Source organism: Triticum aestivum, chromosome 1A (assembly GCF_018294505.1).
Source record: "Triticum aestivum cultivar Chinese Spring chromosome 1A, IWGSC CS RefSeq v2.1, whole genome shotgun sequence".
Lineage (NCBI taxonomy): Eukaryota > Viridiplantae > Streptophyta > Magnoliopsida > Poales > Poaceae > Triticum > Triticum aestivum.
In genome coordinates, this window is record NC_057794.1 from 577006393 (window position 1) to 577028275 (window position 21883).

General features: G+C 48.2%; 1 protein-coding gene across 1 annotated transcript; it reads left to right on the forward strand.

The window, feature by feature from the left end:
* Nucleotides 1-2056: 2056 nt before the first annotated feature.
* On the forward strand, nt 2057-3813 carry LOC123069222 (3-ketoacyl-CoA synthase 11; the record flags this gene model as incomplete). Its single annotated transcript, XM_044492022.1, is given in 1 exon segment — nt 2057-3813. A coding segment is annotated over 1 exon segment (1563 nt). The 3' UTR covers nt 3621-3813.
* Between the last annotated feature and the right edge of the window lie 18070 nt (nt 3814-21883).

Consider the following 21883-nt stretch of genomic DNA (forward strand, 5'->3'; position numbering starts at 1 on the left):
TGAGTATATGTGTTGTACATCTTTGTGTATTGGGCCCACCTTCTAGTTGCCTTGTATAGTTGAGGTCATGGGCTACTCCTGTACATCATATATACGTGCGTTTGCACCTGAGGAATACAACACGTAATTCCCACATCATACACAAACGAGTGTCAAAAAAATACGACTCAGATGGGCATCAAATGCCTGGCCTGGCCGGCAGCCCTCGTATCCAGCCCAAATCTAAGACGGATTGGGGAGGCCCGGACGCGTCCGCCACATCGGACTGACGGCCGGATCCCATAGGAAAACAGTCTGAAACCCGGCGGTCCGAAGCTCAACTCCTCCAACGGACCGATGGCGCCGCGTGTCGGCGCTCCGGCGTGCCGTGCAAGTCCCCTAGCCCCGTTATTTAAGTCGGACATTGGCACCAAAACCATATACATCCACATTTCCTCCCCTCCCGTCCGTCCACGCCACTTTCCAATCACCGTCACCTTCACATTTCACTCGCCCGCCCTGCGCCACCGCAATCAAGTAGCCATGCCACCACCCCGGCAGGTCAGGAGCTACCTTTATCTAGCGTTGGATCGCCGGCTGCAGATCCGTGCCAGACGCGAAGTCCGGATCGCCGCGGGGCTACCTCCGGACGCGGTGGATCGGAGGAGGAGGAGTACGAGGAGGACCCGAAGCAGGAGAAGGACGCGAAGCAGGAGGAGGAGGAACGGTCACTGCCCCCTGACGCGCCGAGCCGCATTTGATGACCGCGGCCGTAGATACTCTTATCTAATCAGTCTGCATTGACCAAGCGGGCTGGTGCCGTTCCGTTTGCTGGCTAATCTGCGCGAGCACCTGACTTGCGAGTTCGTCTTCGGTGCTTCCTCTTTCATCGTTGGCCACCGGTCAGCTGACGTCTTGGATAGATCGACGTAGTCCGTCCGTTGACGCGTCAGGTCAGCGTGCATTGCGGCGAGACCTGCTGCTACTAAAAAACACCAAGGGAGGCATGGATGCAACGCAACTCTGACATCTCACTCTCACCTGAAAGCAGACAGGGAGCTTGCCGGGACGGTTCCGGCGCGACAGCGACGATCAGTTACTGTTTCTTGCCTGCGCGAGGAAAGCAACGTGTCATCCAACGGTGTCAAATATCGCTTGTTATCTGATCTCGGAATCAACATCCAGTTACTTTTCACACGAGCCGCCGACGGCTGACCGGCGGCGGTCATCCGTGCATGCAGGTCCGGTCAGCCCAAGGGATGGAAAATCCGGGCACCGGACGCCCCACCGGCCCAGCCCCCAGCCGTCCCGTGGAAAAACTCTGCGCGATCGGGGACAAGAGCGTGACGTGCGGTGCGGCGAAGGCGGGAGGAAACCGCGCCCCCGGGAGTGGCGGCGAGACGCGCGCGCCTCCGTGCCGCTCCCAGGCCCCCTCGCGCCCCGACGCGCGACCAGCGGCTGCGGCACGGCATATCGCGTGCGGGTCGTTCGTCTCCCTGGCTAGCTAGGTAGTTCCTCTTCCTCGCCCCCCGGCCGCTGGCCGTTCGCGGTCACCATGCCGGCCGGTCACGCCGGGAGCGTGATCCAGCGCCCCCCGGCCCGCGGTTGCCTGGGACCGCGACCCGACCCGACCTGACCCAGGTACGTACGTACGCTGCGTTTCCTCGTGCCCGTCGCGGTCACGATCACGTACGTACGTAACGCGTCCGGTGATCCGCTCATCTCCGGAACCTACTGCTACTGCTTCACAAGTTGAGATGTTTAGCAGGTTGGTGGCCTAATCAATCGACTCAAACTCCTCCGTGTCGTGCCTCTGCAGGTCTCTGGGCGTCAGGGCTGGGTTGGCAGTCCGGCCCGGTCGTCCCATCCCATCTATATAAGCCCGCGGCTGCGTGGCCAGGGCAGCACACTCCAAACCCAAACCCCAGCTCCACCCCCAGAGCGAAACCCGCCGAGCCCTGCGATCCGTCGGGACAGCCCCCGCTCCCGGCGGCCTCTCCCCCCCAGACGATCTTTGCGTTGCCACCATAGGCAACCTTTCCTCCTCCGGCCGCCAGGCCGCCGCCGCCGCCGCCGCGATGGCCGACCCGGCGCCTCCCGCCCCGGCGCGCGGCGACTTCACGCGGTCGGTGAAGCTCAAGTACGTGAAGCTCGGGTACCACTACCTGATCACGCACGGCGCGTACCTGGCGGTGGCGCCGCTGCCGGGGCTCGTGGCGGCGCACCTCTCCACCTTCACGCTGCACGACCTGGCCGACCTCTGGCAAGGCGTCCTCCACCACAGCCTCGGCTCCCTGCTCGCCTGCCTCGCCTTCCTCGTGGCCGCCTGCACCGCCTACCTCGTCACCCGCCCGCGCCCCGTCTACCTCGTCGACTTCGCCTGCTACAAGCCCGACGACGCGCGCAAGTGCAGCCGCGCCCGCTTCATGGACTGCACCGAGAAGCTCGGCACCTTCACCGACGACAACGTCGAGTTCCAGCGCCGGATCGTGGAGCGCTCCGGGCTGGGCGAGGAGACGTACCTCCCGGAGGCCGTGCTCAACCTCCCGCCCAACCCCTCCATGGCCAACGCGCGGGTGGAGGCCGAGAAGGTCATGTTCGGCGCGCTGGACCAGCTCTTCGCCAAGACGGGCGTGAAGGCCAAGGACATCGGCGTGCTCGTCGTCAACTGCAGCCTCTTCAACCCGACGCCCTCGCTCTCCGCCATGGTCGTCAACAAGTACCAGCTCCGGGGCAACATCGTGAGCTACAACCTGGGCGGCATGGGGTGCAGCGCGGGGCTCATCGCCATCGACCTCGCCAAGGACCTGCTCCAGGCGCAGCCCGGCACGTACGCCGTGGTGATCAGCATGGAGAACATCACCCTCAACTGGTACTTCGGCAACGACCGCTCCATGCTGGTGTCCAACTGCCTGTTCCGCATGGGCGGCGCGGCGATCCTGCTCTCGAACCGCCGGTCGGCGCGGCGGCGCTCCAAGTACCAGCTGGTGCACACGGTGCGCACGCACAAGGGGGCGGACGACAAGGCGTTCCGGTGCGTGTACCAGCAGGAGGACGAGTCGGGCAAGCGGGGCGTGTCGCTGTCCAAGGACCTGATGGCGATCGCCGGCGGCGCGCTCAAGACCAACATCACCACGCTGGGGCCGCTGGTGCTGCCGCTGAGCGAGCAGCTGCTCTTCTTCGCGACGCTGGCGGCCAAGAAGCTGGTGAACGCCAAGGTGAAGCCCTACATCCCGGACTTCAAGCTGGCGTTCGAGCACTTCTGCATCCACGCCGGCGGGCGGGCGGTGCTGGACCAGATGGAGAGCAACCTGCAGCTGACGGAGTGGCACATGGAGCCGTCGCGGATGACGCTGCACCGGTTCGGCAACACGTCGAGCAGCTCGCTGTGGTACGAGCTGGCCTACGCCGAGGCCAAGGGCCGGATCAGGAAGGGCGACCGCACCTGGCAGATCGCATTCGGGTCCGGGTTCAAGTGCAACAGCGCCGTGTGGAGGGCGCTCCGGTCGGTGAACCCGGCCAACCCCAGGGACGTCGCCGGCAACCCCTGGGCCGACGAGATCCACCGGTTCCCCGTGCCCGTGCCCAAGTTCTCCGCCATCGATCCTCCCACTCCATCCAGCGACACCGCCCAGCAATAAGGATCCAGAGCCACGTACGTACGTCTTTTGGTCGAGTGAGTCTGTAGCTGCCTGGGGTTGCATTGCAGCATTGGTACTAAGTAGTATCTGGTAGCAGTAGAGTCAGTCAAGCTAGGTATGCTTAATTTAGTTGGGGTTTGCCATTATTGTATCTGATATGATTGATGAAATTAAGTCTTTTGTTGATCCTCTAGCTCTTCTTCTGTCATGTTTGGGAAGGCACACAATAGTGCCACAATAGTGTTCATATCATACGCGGTTGTGATTTCTGCGGTTATTCACGTAAACCACAGTGAGACGTGACTGTGTTTACGAGCAAATCGCAAGTTATTCACGTCACGGCACCAGGTAACTCTCGTAATACGATCGGTCCCTGTCTGTTTGTCTGGTCCCGGGGCCGATGAAACCGATTTCACAATGTTCTCCGCGTGTCTGCCTCATACTTGCGATGCTGTCGTTCATCCACTCACACCCTCCGGCCATGCACATTTCGTATGCCCGCTTAACCCTGAAAGTTCATCTAAAAAAGTATAATGAAAGTTCTTCCATGCATGTGGTTACTGTGCCTAACTGTTTGACTGTTGTGGCAGAAACGGATGAACTAAATCAAAAGAAAGTTCTTCCATGCATGTGGTTGATGTGCCTAACTGGTTAGCTTGATTGGTCAATAGATGAGGGAGGTGGCCCACCCCTCCTGTAAAATCATGTATTTGTTTGTAGGTCTAGCATTTTTGCTTTCCCCTCGCACTAAAGTGGTGGCGGGGCGAAGAACTCCTTCTCTTCAAGCTCCATCATCGAGCCCATGAATTTGTCTTTTCTTTGCCTGCCGCTTCGGTGACCGGTGACGAGTAGGAGAATTCTGACGCCCCTGGCTTCGACTATTAGTTTAGGTTAGTGTCTTTATAAGTCCTCACAGAGGTGGGGCTCAGGCGGATGGTCGCGCTTCATCGAGCCGATCTTTCGAGCTCCTTGAGTTTGTTTGTCAAGATGGAGTCGATGGAACTCCAACGTAGGTTCCTACTGCCTCCTTCGGATAGCGGTGCTAGGTCTCTCATAATGTGGGCGCGACGGAAACATCTGGCGTCAGGCGCTTCTGATCGATTAAAAAACATGCATTTGCTTTTTTCTCTAAAAGAAGGTTGAAACCACCCATTATCATTATGATGCATTTTTTTATTATAGTCGACTCAAGGAAACGAAGCCAGAATCATCAACAAGTAGAGTATAGAAAGTATGCAACCACGGCGGAATCGTTGCAATCTGGCGTCAGGCGCTTCTGACCAATCAATGAAGACCAACACAACAACAAGGCGACAAACTTAAGCTCAAGCTCATTTAAGCTCGAGTGAACAGTAAAATCTGAAAAACATGAAAAAGAAAACTGATCTCTTTTAGCAAACATTGACATATGTATTGATTGATTGCAAAGTTCCGTCATGGAATGACATTCGTGCAAGACGCAGCGGGAAAAAGAAAACCGATCCTCCAAAAAGGTTAATTTCAAAGGCATTTTGAAGTGCTGATTTTTGTTTCTTTTTTGCTTCAGATAATGAATGTCTTTCTAAATCCAAACCTTTGTTGCTTTTCTTTTTTCCTTTTTCTCGCTCCTGGTGGGCGAACACGCACTTGCTCTCAGCCCCTGTCTGGTAATACTAGCAAGTACTCCCTCCGTCCAGAAAAACTTGTTCCTCAACCAAGTTATTACATCTATTTGATGGACGATGCGACTGACACGACGTTCTCCGCGTGCGTCCTCTTCTTCATTCATATGTTGTGCTACGGAAGGCGCGCCAATTTTTTTTCCTGATAGACACCTATAACTTTTTTCTTTGAAATGGATCGTAGCTTGATCATTCATGCATTTGCTCCCATCTGTCATGGAGAAGCTGCATCATGGATGGGATTAGAGTTTGTTCAAGACCCGATTCATAATTTTTGGAACTTTGAATGCGTGAAGTTTAAAAGCTCAAATTTCTAGAAGGGTGTAGTAAAAATATGGAGACCAGCCTTGGCCACCGTAACACAACAATTGGAGATGATTGACCACCATTCAACTACCATCTTCTTCCTTTTTTCACCACTTATTTTTTTCCTTTTTGGCACCACGGCCACGACGGCGTCATCACACTCCTTGCTACTAGTAGAACATCAGCCGCTAATGCGCGGGGATGGTGGGTGGAGCACTATATATGTTATTCCTTTTTACAATTATTGTTGAAGTCATGATTCGTATTTTTGAAACTTATAATGCATGAAGTATATAAAGCTCGATTCCTTAAAGGATGTATAGATATGCCTACCATGTGATTCATATTTTTTGCAAGCTAAATTTGAATGTTGGAAGCTCAATTTTATGGGAGCGAACTCTTTTTAAAAAAAAACTCATCTTGGAGTGAGCTCAATTGTGAAAAAGGTGTCATAATTGCTTGAAGTGCATGTTAAAATTCAAAAATCTTGTTGCCATGATTGTTGGAAGTTCGTGATGAAATTTATGAAAGCCCGGTTTCAAAATTTTGTTGTCATGTTTGTTGGAAGTTCATGTTGAAATTTGTGAATGTTGAACTTAGATTCCGGTGACATGATTCTTTGAAGCTCAACCTAGATTTGTTTATTTTTTTATTATGATTTGTTGGAAGTTCATATTGAAATTTCTGAAAATTCAACCAATTTATTTAAAAAATGCAAGCCTATAATCTATCAAAAGTTCTTCCATAATTTTTTTTGTGAGATTTGGAATATAGTTCAGATATGTCATTCTCCATTTCATCTTCTCCTTTGGAGGTTTGTGACCTCTCAAATGTTTGTTGTGGAAAGTAACCACTGGATCTTGCATAAGGGCATGGTATCGGTAGCACCGCCGTCCTACTGCTTCACACCTCCATCTAAATAAAGATAGTTCAAGACATCATCCAATCAATTATTGACCCAAATGCATGTCTAGGCCCAGATGCCTGAGATCCCCCGGTTTTGCTCTTCCCCTCTTATTTCACATCCAAGGAGCACGAGCAATGCACAATTATGGCTTTGCTACACTCCCAAAATTTTCTTTACAGACTAGGTTTATTGGGTTACATGGAGAGATTATGAGAAATTTAGGGAAGGTCCACACAGTGAAATACATGGAGAGGGATTAAGGTTCACATGAAGGGTTTGGGCATTGGGGGGGGGGGGTAGGATTATTGTATTGGATGTGCATAGAGATTAAAGTTTGATGTCTTACTCCCTAACTCTAAGGTTTACTAAGTCCTTTTAGCTCTTTATCCAAAATATGGGTGTACCATGTGTTTAAATCAGTTCAGTACCCCCACCCTTATGGCTGAGAGAGAAATATGTACATCAATGTTATTAATTGGCTCCACCCCTGGGTTAGGAGCAGCTCTCCAGCATGCAACATTGCCCATGCTCTTCCTAGTGAATGACTACTAAGGGCGTCTGCAACACGGACGCCTAAAACGTGTTGGGAACGTAGTAGTTTCAAAAAAAAATTCCTACGCACACATAGGATCATGGTGATGCATAGCAACGAGAGGGGAGAGTATTGTCCACGTACCCTCGTAGACCGAAAGTGGAAGCGTTAGCACAACGCGGTTGATGTAGTCGTACGTCTTCACGATTCGACCGATCCAAGTACCGAACGTACGGCACCTCCGAGTTTAGCACACGTTCAGCTCGATGACGTCCCGCGAACTCCGATCCAGCAGAGCTTCACGGGAGAGTTTCGTCGGCACGACGGCGTGATGACGGTAATGATGTTGCTACCGACGTAGGGCTTCGCCTAAGCACCGCTACGATATGACCGAGGTGGAATATGGTGGAGGGGTGCATCGTACATGACTGGAATAGATCAATAGATCAACTTGTGTGTCTAGAGGTGCCCCCTGCCCCCGTATATAAAGGAGCAAGGGGGGAGAGGCGGCCGGCCAGGGAGGGCACGCCAAGGGAGGAGTCCTACTCCCACCGGGAGTAGGACTTCTCCTTTCCTAGTAGTAGGAGAAGGGGGAAGGAGGAGGTGGAGAGAAGGAAGGAGAGGGGGGCCGCTGCCCCCTTCCCTTGTCCAATTTGGACTGGGGCAAGGGGGGCCGCGCGCCACCTCTTGGCTGCCCTCTCTCTTCTCCACTAAGTCCCAATAGGCCCATTACTTCCCCCGGGGGGGGGGGGGGGTCCGGTAACCCCCGGTACTCCAGTAAAATCCCGATTTCACCCGGAACACTTTCGATATCCAAATATAGGCTTCCAATATATCAATCTTTATGTCTCGGACATTTCTAGACTCCTCGTCATGTCCGTGATCATATCCGGGACTCTGAACTACCTTCGGTACATCAAAACACAAAACTCGTAATACCGATCGTCATCTAACTTTAAGCGTGCAGACCCTACGGGTTCGAGGACTATGTAGACATGACCGAGACATGTCTCCGGTCAATAACCAATAGCGGAACCTGGATGCTCATATTGGCTCCTACATATTCTATGAAGATCTTTATCGGTCAAACCGCATAACAACACAAGTTGTTCCCTTTGTCATCGGTATGTTACTTGCCCGAGATTCGATTGTCGGTATCTCAATACCTAGTTCAATCTCGTTATCGGCAAGTCTCTTTACTCGTTCCGTAATACATCATCCCGCAACTAAATTATTAGTTACAATGCTTGCAAGGCTTATAGTGATGTGCATTACTGAGTGGGCCCAGAGATACCTCTCCGACAATCAGAGTGACAAATCCTAATCTCGAAATACGCCAACCCAACAAGTACCTTTGGAGACACCTGTAGAGCACCTTTATAATCACCCAGTTACATTATGACGTTTGGTAGCACACAAAGTGTTCCTCCGGTAAACGGGAGTTGCATAATCTCATAGTCATAGGATCATGTATAAGTCATGAAGAAAGCAATAGCAAAATACTAAACGATCAAGTGCTAAGCTAACGGAATGGGTCAAGTCAATCACATCATTCTCCTAATGATGTGATCCCGTTAATCAAATGACAACTCATGTCTATGGCTAGGAAACATAACCATTTTTGATCAACGAGCTAGTCAAGTAGAGGCATACTAGTGACACTATGTTTGTCTATGTATTCACACAAGTATTATGTTTCCGGTTAATACATTTCTAGCATGAATAATAAACATTTATCATGATATGAGGAACTAAATAATAACTTTATTATTGCCTCTAGGGCATATTTCCTTCAGTCTCCCACTTGCACTAGAGTCAATAATCTAGATTACACAGTAATGATTCTCACACCCATGGAGCCTTGGTGCTGATCATGTTTTGCTCGTGGAAGAGGCTTAGTCAACGGGTCTGCAACATTCAGATCCGTATGTATCTTGCAAATCTCTATGCCTCCCACCTGGACTTGATCCTGGATGGAGTTGAAGCGTCTCTTGATGTGCTTGGTTCTCTTGTGAAATCTGGATTCCTTTGCCATGGCAATTGCACCAGTATTGTCACAAAAGATTTTCATTGGACCCAATGCACTAGGTATGACACCTAGATCGGATATGAACTCCTTCATTCAGATTCCTTCATTTGCTGCTTCCGAAGCAGCTATGTACTGCGCTTCACATGTAGATCTTGCCACAATGCTTTGTTTAGAACTGCTCCAACTGACAGCTCCACAGTTTAATATAAACACGTATCCGGTTTGCGATTTAGAATCGTCCGGATCAGTGTCAAAGCTTGCATCAACGTAACCATTTACGATGAGCTCTTTGTCACCTCCATAAACGAGAAACATATCCTTAGTCCTTTTCAGGTATTTCAGGCTGTTCTTGACCGCTGTCCAGTGAACCACCCCTGGATTACTTTGATACCTCCCTACTAGACTGATAGCAAGGCACACATCAGGTCTGGTACACAACATTGCATATATGATAGAGCCTATGGCTGAAGCATAGGGAACATCTTTCATTTTCTCTCTATCTTATGCAGTGGTCGGGCATTGAGTCTTACTCAATTTCACACCTTGTAACACATGTAAGAATCCTTTCTTTGCCTGATCCATTTTGAACTTCTTCAAAACTTTGTCAAGGTATGTGCTTTGTGAAAGTCCAATTAAGCGTCTTGATCTATCTCTATAGATCTTGATGCCCAATATGTAAGCAGCTTCACCGAGGTCTTTCATTGAAAAACTCTTATTCAAGTATCCTTTTATGCTATTCAGAAATTCTATATCATTTCCAATCAACAATATGTCATCCACATATAATATTAGAAATGCTACAGAGCTCCCACTCACTTTCTTGTAAATACAGGCTTCTCCAAAAGTCTGTATAAAACCATATGCTTTGATCACACTATCAAAACGTTTATTCCAACTCCGAGAGGCTTGCACCAGTCCATAAATGGATCGCTGGAGCTTGCACACTTTGTTAGCTCCCTTTGGATCGACAAAACCTTCAGGTTGCATCATATACAACTCTTCTTCCAGAAATCCATTCAGGAATGCAGTCTTTACATCCATTTCCAAATTTCATAATCATAAAATGCGGCAATTGATAACATGATTTGGACGGACTTAAGCATCACTACAGGTGAGAAGGTATCATCGTAGTCAACTCCTTGAACTTGTCGAAAACCTTTTGCAACAAGTTGAGCTTTTTAGACAGTAACATTACCGTCAGCGTCTGTCTTCTTCTCAAAGATCCATTTATTCTCGATGGCTTGCCGATCATCTGGCAAGTCAACCAAAGTCCGCACTTTGTTCTCATACATGGATCCCATCTCAGATTTCATGGCCTCAAGCCATTTTGCAGAATCTGGGCTCATCATCGCTTCCTCATAGTTCATAGGTCCGTCATGGTCTAGTAACATGACCTCCAGAACAGAATTACCGTACCACTCTGGTGCGGATCTCACTCTGGTTGACCTACGAGGTTCGGTAGTAACTTGATCTGAAACTTCATGATCATCATTAGCTTCCTCACTAATTGGTGTAGGTGTCACAAGAACCAGTTTCTGTGATGAACTACTTTCCAATAAGGGAGCAGGTACAGTTACCTCATCAAGTTCAACTTTCCTCCCACTCACTTCTTTCGAGAGAAACTCCTTCTCTAGAAAGGATACAAATTTAGCAACAAAAGTCTTGCCTTCAGATCTGTGATAGAAGGTGTACCCAACAGTTTCCTTTGGGTATCCTATGAATACACATTTCTCCGATTTGGGTTCGAGCTTATCAGGTTAAAGGTTTTTCACATAAGCATCGCAGCCCCAAACTTTAAGAAACGACAATTTTGGTTTCTTGCCAAACCACAGTTCATAAGGCATCGTCTCAACAGATTTCGATGGTGCCCTATTTAACGTGAAAGCATCCGTCTCTAAAGCATAACCCCAAAATGATAGCGGTAAATCAGTAAGAGACATCATAGATCGCACCATATCTACTAAAGTACGATTATGACGTTCGGACACACCATTACATTGTGGTGTTCCGGGTGGCGTGAGTTGCGAAACTATTCCGCATTGTTTCAAATCTAGACCAAACTCGTAACTCAAATATTCTCCTCCACGATCAGATCGTAGAAACTTTATTTTTCTTGTTACGATGATTTTCCACTTCTGTAGTGGAATTGTCACGGCAGATGTCCTCTTACAAGGACTTAATCATGGAGCCATCGCAGCTAGGAAGCTTGAAGGGGTTAATCGGGACAAAGAACACGCGAGGTTTATACTAGTTCAGCCCCTTACGATGAAGGAAGGCCTACGTCTAGTTGGGATGGAATTGCTTGAGGTTTCGATCACCAGGGAGCGAGATACGCTATGCCCGGTTCTCGGTTTGTTGTTTCTTACCCTAAGCCGCCAGTGGGTCATCCCCTTATATACACGGGTCGATGCCCTACAGCTTACAGAGTCCTGGCCGGCTCATAAGCAGTGTCCGGCTCGGTGACTAGTTACTTCTACCTTACAATACAAGTCACGCCCTCATGGCGGTTTATCACCGTGGTCCATAAATCGCCTGTGGGCCTTTAGACCCTTTACTGAACCGCCATCTTCACGTCTTGGTCTTGGGCTTTAGATGGGCTTCTCTTTGCGTAACCTGGCCCCTCCTGGGCGGCTTACATAAATAGTTATATGCCCAACATTAGGCCCCAGATTGATTTGAACCGGTTCATGTCAATCTTTAAAAACCTTATGAACTGGCCTTCAGTCTTTCTGTTTTGTGCGGAAACTTTAACCCGCCGTGACGTCATCATCTGGACCCGGGTTAAATCTCCGTGACGTCATCTTCAATAAAACTCATATTTTATTCCGTCATATCCTCCAATGGATCTTTGCCTTTACTGACCATCCCGAAAATCAAGGCGTCGGGGTTGTTGTAAAATGATATTCTGTCTCCTCGTTTCTCGTGCCGTCTTGGTCGGCCCCTCCTTATAAATAGATGTGACCTAGGTCTTTTCCATTTCCTTCAGTCATCTTCCTCCTCGCACCTCCTTCTTTGCTGCTCAAGCTCCGCCGCCGCCGCCGCCATCGACCCCCTCGTCTTCATCGACTCAGGCCGCTGCATCACCCTGATCTTGACCAGAAAACGACGGCGACCCTCCACAGTTCTTCTGCATCTGTGAGTTCCTCTTTTCCCCCTTCCCAGATCTGCATTGAAACCGTCTTGAGTTCGTCGTCGTTCATCGCCGCCCGACGCAAACCTCCATTAGCTCTCACCTCCAATGTCTTGTTTAGATTATAAAAACAACTTAGAACTGCTGCGGAAAATGTTTGTGCTTATCCTGTATGAGTACAGATCTCATTTCCCTTGTTTTGGAAGCCTTCCGCGAGTATGTGAACTTCTCTGTACTGTTTTAGATCTAGAAATATTTTTCTTTCCAGAGCATCATTTGATCCAAAATAATGATTGCAACTTGTGAAACCTGTTTGTTCCACACTTAGCCAAAAAACTACGTCTGTTGAGTCTGTTTCAGCCATAGTAGTCCACGTGGACGGTTTAAGATAATACCGGCTATTAGCACCGCTTGCCTTTGGCGACTTAAGAAAACCTTAATGATCTTTAATACCTGCAGCTGTTAAACATTATCACACAGTTACCTGCATGTCATTAGGCCCCTTCTTAAGCTGCCATCTTAAATAACCCAATAATGTTTATTCTCCGGGTTATAATAAACCAGAAAGTTTTCCTTTATCTTGTTGTAGGCTTCAATTTACCCAATGGCACCCAAAGCTGTTAAACCTCCGGTTACCTGCAACTGGGTCCCATCCATTATTATAGAGAACAAACTGTCCGAGTTTGTAAAGTCTGGCCATCTGCCCAAGAAGGATGTCATGTCTTATCGTGCTCCTGAACCGTCTGAAGAGAAACCTCAACCCAAGGAAGGGGAGGTGATCATTTTTACCGATCACATGAGCCGGGGATTTGCTCCTCCCGGTTCAAAATTCTTTAGAGACGTTCTGCATTTCTTTGACTTAAGACCTCAAGACATCGGGCCCAATTCCGTGTCAAATATCTGCAACTTCCAAGTTTTCTGTGAGGTCTACCTTGGAGAAGAACCCAACCTACTTTTGTTCAGGGAGTTGTTCTATTTGAACCGGCAGAATGAGCGCGCCAACGGACCCAGTCTAGAACTTGGTGGCATCTCGATTCAGCGACGGAGAGACTGCATTTTCCCTTATGCTGAACTACCGAGTCATCCAAAGGATTGGAACCAAACTTGGTTCTACTGCTAGGACACTTCTCCGGCTAGTGAAAACTCACTGCCCGACTTCCGCGCCTTGCGTCTTGAATCCAACCACCCGTTGCCGGACAAGTTGACTGCTATTGAGCGTCTGTCACTCACCCCCACTATTAAGAAAATCAAAGCTCTTTTGGGGAATGGTTTAGATGGCATCGACCTGGTCCGAGTCTGGGTTGCTTGGCGAGTGATTCCGTTAAGCCGCCGCCCTGGCTTAATGTGTACTTACTCAGGCGAAAAGGATGACCCACTGCATCATAGTCCTGACGACTTACCAGATGATGTGGTGGAAGCTACAACCCAGTCTTTGCTGAAAGAGGGCACCGTGACTAGTAATGCCTTTGGCTTACTTCCTTTCTGCAAGAAGAATCTGGCCCCTCCAGTGAGTTATTATCCTCCACAATTATCTTTATTATGTTATACCTTACCTTTACTCATAACCCTTTATCCTTATTCATAGGCAAATAGCGACTTCTGGAAGGTCAAGTATGACCATGAGGCTGCCAAACAAGCCAGAGCAGCGAAAAGAGCCGAAAGAAGAACCGTTAAGACTGGAACTTCAAGAAAGAGGAAACCCAGCGCCTCAGATATGATGAAACTGGATGATACTGAGGATGAAGAAGAGGTAACTCCTAATTCCTCTGACTCTTTTATCATCATGTTATTGACATTAATTCCTTTCAGGAGGATACAGGCAACAACCAAGCTGTTGAAGAGGTAACTATAATCTCCTCTGACTCAGAGCCTTTACCGAGGTTGAAAATCCGAAGAGTGACCCGGAAAGTGAGATTTTCACATCCTTTAGCTTACCAAGACCCTCAATTTCTTTTGAAGCGACAGATTTATGAGAGCCGGAGGCAGACCCGGACCAGCAAAGACGCGGAACTCTCCTCCGGCTTACCTGATGTGACCAGGAAACACCAGGCTAAGGTTATCTCCGATTTACGCCTTCTTTTTCCTTTGGTGGGTTTCATTCGTCAGCCTCTCAATTCTTCTGACTCCAACTATCAGGATATTTTACCTTCCTCCGGTGAGTCTATGCAGTCCAACATGCCAGCCTTCAAAACTGCTCCCAGGTAATATGAACTTGTTGTACCTTATGCCTCATTTTACTCATATTTTTTGTATTTAACTTGTCTACCTTTTCCACAGTGTGCAAGTAAAGCCCAGCAAAAGGGCAAAAAAGAATAAGCCGCCCCAAGAGCCGGTTGTGACTGAACCAGAGCTGGGCACAGCTGCCCCTGACGCCTCTGCTCACAAGCCGCCGCCTCAACCATCTCATGATGTTCCTATATCTTCCTCTGACCCGCCTACTGAGCAAACCCTCAACAATTCTGGTAACCCGGAGGCTCCTAGCCCTGCCAAGGCAAATGATCCGGAAGTTGAGATTCTCAAGACTCAGTTTGTTGAGCCGGCACAACCAACTATACTTGCCAAGTGCTCTAAAGAGGAATTGGTAGAACGCCGAAAGGCCAAGCTGGACGTCACTGACTATACTCATTTGAGTATTGGAGAGATCGTCTCCGGCTATATCAATCAAGTACATAGCAGCCGTGACCTGGAAATTGACATGGTGAAGCAGATATAGCAAAAATCTGAGGTATGACTTATGCTAGCTTTCTTTAACCATACTTACTGTACCAGCCCCCAAGTCTATTGCTTATAAGTAAATATGTTGTAGACTTTAGAAAATTGCTTAGCACTGCTTATCCGGCTTAGGAAAAAGACATTTAACCCGGTTGTAGCACTTGTGATACACATTAGCCCCCAAGTGCCAAACATCTTTGCTTGCAAAGTGCTTGGGACTTAATTTCCATGAGCCGGAGTAGTAATTGAAAGTTCTTCAGTATACATTAGCCCCCAAGTGTCAAGTACCTTTGCTTGCAAAGTGCTTGGGACTTAATATTATTTACCGTAATCTTGACTACTATCCGGTGCAATGCGGGCCATCATAAGTCAATTTAAATCGGAGATTGTTGACCTGAAGAACCGCGTGGCAGCCCAGGAGATTGAAACTCAAAAGGCTAACTCCAAATTTGAATTCAGCGTCTCTGAACAAGAGAAGCTAAAGAAAAAATTTGAATCAGAGAAGAAAATTTGGGCTGATGAAAAGGCCGCACTGGTGACCCGGGCCGAGACAGCAGAGGCATCTCTTGCGGAAGCAATGGCCGAACTGTCTGACTTAAAGCGCCAGATATCTCGAATGGTCTCATCAATCTTTGGTGAGTGACTTACTCAAACCTTAAATGACCATTTCAGTTGTTTCCTTTGACTCACCTTATGCTTAATAACGCAGGCCCCAGGAGCACAAATCTCAAGCAGAATATGGTGATCAAGCTGAAGGCGGTTTATACTCTGGTGGAACAGCTCTACACCGGGTCACAACGTGCTCTGTCCGTTGTGGCTTTATCAAATGATGTTCCCTATCTCCTGCAAGATGTGCTGAAGCGGCTTGCTGTGCTACCTCAGCGAATCCAAGAGTTAAGATGAGCATCTGCAAGAGCCGGAGCTATAGCCTCATTGAGCTGGGCCAAGGCGTGGCTTCCAGAACTAGACCCTACTGATATTGCTCTTGGGTATCCAAGTTTAAAGGAAGATGGCACCGTGTTTAATGATAAGGATTTCACCGCCTGTGTGAAGGATATACGTCCGGTGGCTACTCTTATTGGGAACGATACTGACCTCACCAAGTGTCAGCCGGGTTATGACAAGGAGAATCGGAGAATCCCCACGCCGCATTATGACGAAGTCAGCTTGATCCCTCCAACCCGTAAGCACACCTTTGCTCCTGAAGTCGACCCAACCGGTTTAATAGATGATGAAGCTGAGTTTGAGGCCTTGAGTGGCATTGACTGGGCCTCATCATCCTTCCAGGACAAAGCAGCCGGCGGAGAGACGGAGAAGGATAACCCGGAGGCTTCAAATCAACCCCAAGATTAGATTGTCAGGCGCCACCTGCTTATGTCGTTGTAGAAAAACAATGCCGCATCATTCAGACTCGGGGAGTCTTGTAACAGAGTAAAAAATACCTTGAGTTTTGCTATGCCTTTGCGCATGCTTATGGCCCTTAATACTTGCATAAGCCACCGTCACTATGCACTTTGTAGTTTATATGAATCTGTTATGTCGTTTGCAGAAATACCTTGCATTGCCCTGTGATGCTTACGGCTGCTTTTCCGGCTTATATAAACCAACCCCCGAGGGTAAGTTTAACTCCTGAAAATTGGCACATACAAGTTCACCTGGTACTTAACAACCTGATGTAACCAATATTAATCCTGGAGGATTGTAATGTATTCCATTGTATTTTCAAGAAGGTCACAAGATATCTAATGTTGACACTTGTAAAATATGATGAACAAAATTCAAGGGTTTCTGATTCGAATACGATCAGTGAACCATTCCAAAGGGGTTGAGCTAAGATTCGGATATGATCTGTTAGCCCCCAGTGGCTGTGGCGATGCCGATCAAGTGGGTATCGACAGCTATGCCCTCTTTGGTTCGAATACGACCTATGTTTGAACAAGAAGCCCCCAAGTGACCATAAGAGTTGTTTAATGACGCCGATTCGAATACGATCCACGTCAGACCCAAAAGGGGTTAAGCTATGATTCAAATATGATCAAGAAGCCCCCAAGTGGGTTTGGCAGTATGCCGATCAAGTGGGTATCGACAGCTATGTTCTCTTTGGTTCGAATACGACCTATGTTTGAACAGGAAGCCCCCAAGTGATCACGGCTAGATTCAGATATGATCATAAACCGGACCAAAGGAAAGCCGGATTCAGATATGATCCGCTTCTCCTTGGTTATCTCCACCACTTGACAAAGAAAACACATAAACCTTTTTTGGGAGTGGAAAAAAGGACAGAGGTCCTGCTTTATTGCTTTATGTAATATACATAGTATAAGTATATACACATTAGAGCCGACAGCTCAAGTATAATAAGGCCGAAGATGAGCGATATTCCACGGCCGACGGGTCTCCTCCTCCGACTTACGTGAGTCTTTGTGTTCCCGAACGTCGATAAGGTAGTATGATCCGTTGTTCAGATTCTTGCTGACCACAAAGGGTCCTTCCCAAGGAGGGGATAGCTTGTGCATGTCAGATTGATCCTGGATGAGTCAGAGCACTAAGTCGCCTTCCTGAAAGATTCTGGACTTAACCCGGCGGCTGTGGTAGCGGCGCAGGTCTTGCTGGTAAATCGCCGAGCGGGCTATTGCCAAGTCTCGCTCTTCATCCAACAGGTCAAGTGCGTCTTGCCGAGCCTTTTCGTTGTCTTCCTCAACATAAGCCGCCACACGGGGTGAGTCATGACGGATGTCACTTGGCAGGACCGCCTCTGCTCCATACACCATAAAGAAAGGTGTGTAACCCGTAGATCTGTTAGGTGTAGTATTGATGCTCCAGAGTACAGAAGGTAACTCCTCCACCCAATAACCCGGCGTCCGATGCAAGGGGACCAAGAGCGAGTGCTTGATACCCCTCAAGATTTCTTGATTAGCTCGTTCTGCTTGACCATTAGATTGAGGGTGAGCCATGGCTAAAACGTCAAGCCGGATATGCTCTCGTTGACAGAACTCTTCCGTAGCTCCTTTGGAAAGGTTAGTGCCATTATCAGTTATGATGCTGTGTGGAAAACTAAAGCGAAAAATCACCTTTTTCATAAACTGGACCGCCGTGGCTGCATCACACTTACTGACTGGCTCCGCCTCCACCCACTTTGTGAACTTGTCAACCGCCACCAAGAGGTGAGTCTTTTTATCCTTAGACCTTTTGAAAGGCCCGACCATATCAAGCCCCCAGACTGCAAATGGCCAGGTAATTGGAATCATCCTCAATTCTTGAGCCGACACATGGGCTCTTCATGAGAATTTCTGACATCCATCACATTTACTGACCAGGTCTTCCGCATCAGCATGAGCCGTCAGCCAATAAAACCCATGACGGAAAGCTTTGGCCACAAGAGATTTTGAGCCGGCGTGATGACCACAATCGCCTTCATGAATCTCATGAAGGATCTCCTGACCCTCTATAGGTGACACACAACATTGAATCGCTCCAGTGATGCTGTAATGATGTAACTCGCCATTGACAATTGTCATGGATTTGGACCGCCGGGCGATTTGTCTTGCCAAGGTCTCATCTTCAGGCAACTCTCCCCGGGTCATGTAAGCCAAATAAGGCACTTTCCAATCCGGGATAACGTGGAGAGCCGCTACCAACTGTGCCTCCGGGTCTGGTATTGCCAGATCTTCCTCTGTAGGCAACTTAACAGAAGGATTATGCAAAACATCAAGAAAGGTGTTAGGCGGCACCGGCTTACGCTGAGACCCCAGCCGGCTTAAGGCATCAGCCGCCTCATTCTTCCTTCGATCAATGTGTTCCACTACGTAACCCTTGAAATGTCCAGCCACAGCATCGACTTCACGATGGTAAGCCGCCATGAGGGGACCTTTAGAATCCCACTTGCCTGACACCTGTTGAGCCACAAGGTCTGAGTATCCTAAGCATCTTACCCAGCTCAAGTTCATCTCTTTGGCCATCCGGAGACCATGGAGTAGGGCCTCGTACTCAGCTGCATTGTTAGTACAAGGAAACATAAGCCGGAGCACATAACAAAATTTGTCACCTCGAGGGGAAGTTAATACAACTCTAGCCCCCGAGCCTTCTGTAACACCCCGGATATGATTTACCTAATATGTAATCCAACTCTTGTCGTTTCCGGCGTTAAGTTATTTTATTTTCTCGGGTTCGGGGTTTTGTCTCCGTGTGTTGTTGTCATTGTTATGCATCTCATATCATGTCATCATGTGCATTGCATTTGCATACGTGTTCGTCTCATGCATCCGAGCATTTTCCCCGTTGTCCGTTTTGCATTCCGGCGCTCCATTCTCCTCCGGTGGTCATTCCTACCTTTCTTTCGTGTGTGGAGATTAAACATTTCCGGATTGGACCGAGACTTGCCATGCGGCCTTATTTACTACCGGTAGACCGCCTGTCAAGTTTCGTACCATTTGGACTTCGTTTGATGCTCCAACGGTTAACCGAGGGACCGAGAAGGCCTCGTGTGTGTTGCAGCCCAACACCCCTCCATTTTGGCCCCAAACCCACCAAAACCCTCTCCGTCATCTAGAGCGTTCAATCACAATCGCGTGGCCGAAAACCGCACCTTATTTGGACTCTCCTAGCTCCCTCTATGCCTATTTAAAGACACCCCCGAATTTCTCCTTCCCCTTCCTCCCGAAACCCTAGATCCATCCCCTCCCGAGACACCGCCGCCCGGCGCCACCACCGCCCCGCCGCCCGACGCCCCATCGCCGGCGCCCCTCTCCACCGCCTCCGCCGCACCGCCCAAGGCCGGCTCTGGCCAACTCCACTCTGGCCGTCCCCACGCCGAACCCCTCCTCCGGCGGTCTACTTCGTCTCCGGTGAGTTCGAGGATGATCCTCGGGAAGCGTGCAAATCTCATATCTAAACATCTCGGTTGACTTTTTGCCCCGAAACCCTAACTAAATTGCTATGTTCGTCGTGCCGTAACTTTGCATCCGTAGCTCCGTTTTGGGCATATAGCATATCAAAATGTTCGCCTCAGAGAGCACATCATTTCATCTCATTGCATCATTTTCATTTGAGTTCATCTTGATGCCCGAAATGCTGTTGGAAGAGTGCTATTTGAGATAATTGTCAGATCTGCTGCTCCAATTAGATATTTGTCATTTTTGCCATGATTATTGTGTGCATGATATGCCCCTGAGCTCTACATGTGTTTTGTTATATGTTTTGCCATCTTTCCAGAGGTGAAACCCATGTATTTTTGTGATGTGTGTGGTGACTAGCACAAGCTTGCAAAGTGGTGCATTCGTTAATGCTGATTTCAGGGACTTAGCTATTCCACTAAGTCCTTGATCTGTTTATCTCAATATGCCATATGTTCATGTTGTTTCCTAGTGATCCGTGCCTCTTTTGAGGATGATCAGTAAGGATGTTTTGTTAATCTTGTAGTGCTCTATCCATACATGTCTTTGTTTGCAATTATGGAGCACCCTAGCTTGAGTCAATCGAGCTCTACTTTTCCTATTTCGTGAATCTGGGCAGATTGTCTACTTGTTAGCGATTTTGCCGAGGATGTTGTAGTTGATCCGTGCATGCTATGTTATTGTTCTTGCCATGTATAACTTGTATAATGTGTATCTCGATGGGTTTATGCTTAGATTGTCATGACATGCTCTGTAGTGAGTGCATCGAGCTCATAAACATGCCTACTTGATATCCGTTTTGCATGCTCCAGTTTTTCACTAAGTCTGTGATCTGATTATGTTTTTGCCATGTTCACATGCTTGCAATTGTATTTTCTGATCCCTTTTGACTCAAGGTCACTAAGGGACTTTTGTTAAGATCTTTGAGTAGCCCCATGCCATGCTTTACTCTGCCATTTTCAGGCCCTGTAGCATATAGTTTTCATGCTCCAAAGTGTGCTACCTGATCTGAGATTCCAGACAAGTGTTAATTTCACTAAGTCTGAAATCTGTTTACCAAATGCATTTTTGCCATGCTTGTTTGAACCTGTTAATGGATGAATTGGCCGTAGCTCAGTGTTCATCTTTTGTTAAGCATCATTAATGGATCCCTTCCATGTATTTTGTTGCCATGTGTGAGTGCTGTAGCATGTTCATCTTGTTGCATTTAGGTGGCTACTTGCTGTATATCGCAGACCGGTGCCATATTTGAATTGCTTGCCATTTCCAAACCGTGACTCCGATTCTGGCGTTCTTTATATCGTTTTCAAGGGATTTCATCCCACCTTTCCAGTGGCACACTTGGATTTCCAAGTTGAGGCCAGGTTCATTATTTCCTTGTCAAATCTTGCATATGCATCGCATATCGCATCCCGCATAGCATACCATGTTTGCATCATGTTGTTTGAGCTTTGCATGTGGTTGATTGTGTCTCTTGTTGCTTGTTTATCTTGTTTGGGTAGAGCCGGGAGACGAGTTCGCTAACGAGGAGGCCGTTGAGTTTGCTTTCGAGGATCCAGTCAACTATGAAAACTTTGCAGGCAAGATGATCATACCCTCGAAATCACTTCTATCTTTGCTTTGCTAGATGCTCGCTCTTTTGCTATGCCTATGCTATGATGCCCACCACTTGCTTATCATGCCTCCTAAATTGCCATGTCAAACCTCTAACACACCATGTCCTAGCAAACCGTTGATTGGCTATGTTACCACTTTGCTCAGCCCCTCTTATAGCGTTGCTAGTTGCAGGTGAAGGTTGGAGACCGTTCCTTGTTGGAACATTATTTACTTGTTGGGATATCATTATATTATCTTGTTATCTTAATGCATCTATATACTTGGTGAATGGTGGAAGGCTCGGCCTCTCGCCTAGTGTTTTGTTCCACTCTTGCCGCCCTAGTTTCCGTCATATCGGTGTTATGTTCCCGGATTTTGCGTTCCTTACGCGGTTGGAATGGGAACCCCTTGATAGTTCGCCTTGATTAAAGCTTTTCCAGCAATGCCCAACCTTGGTTTTACCATTTTCCACCTAGCCTCTTTTTCCCTTGGGTTTCC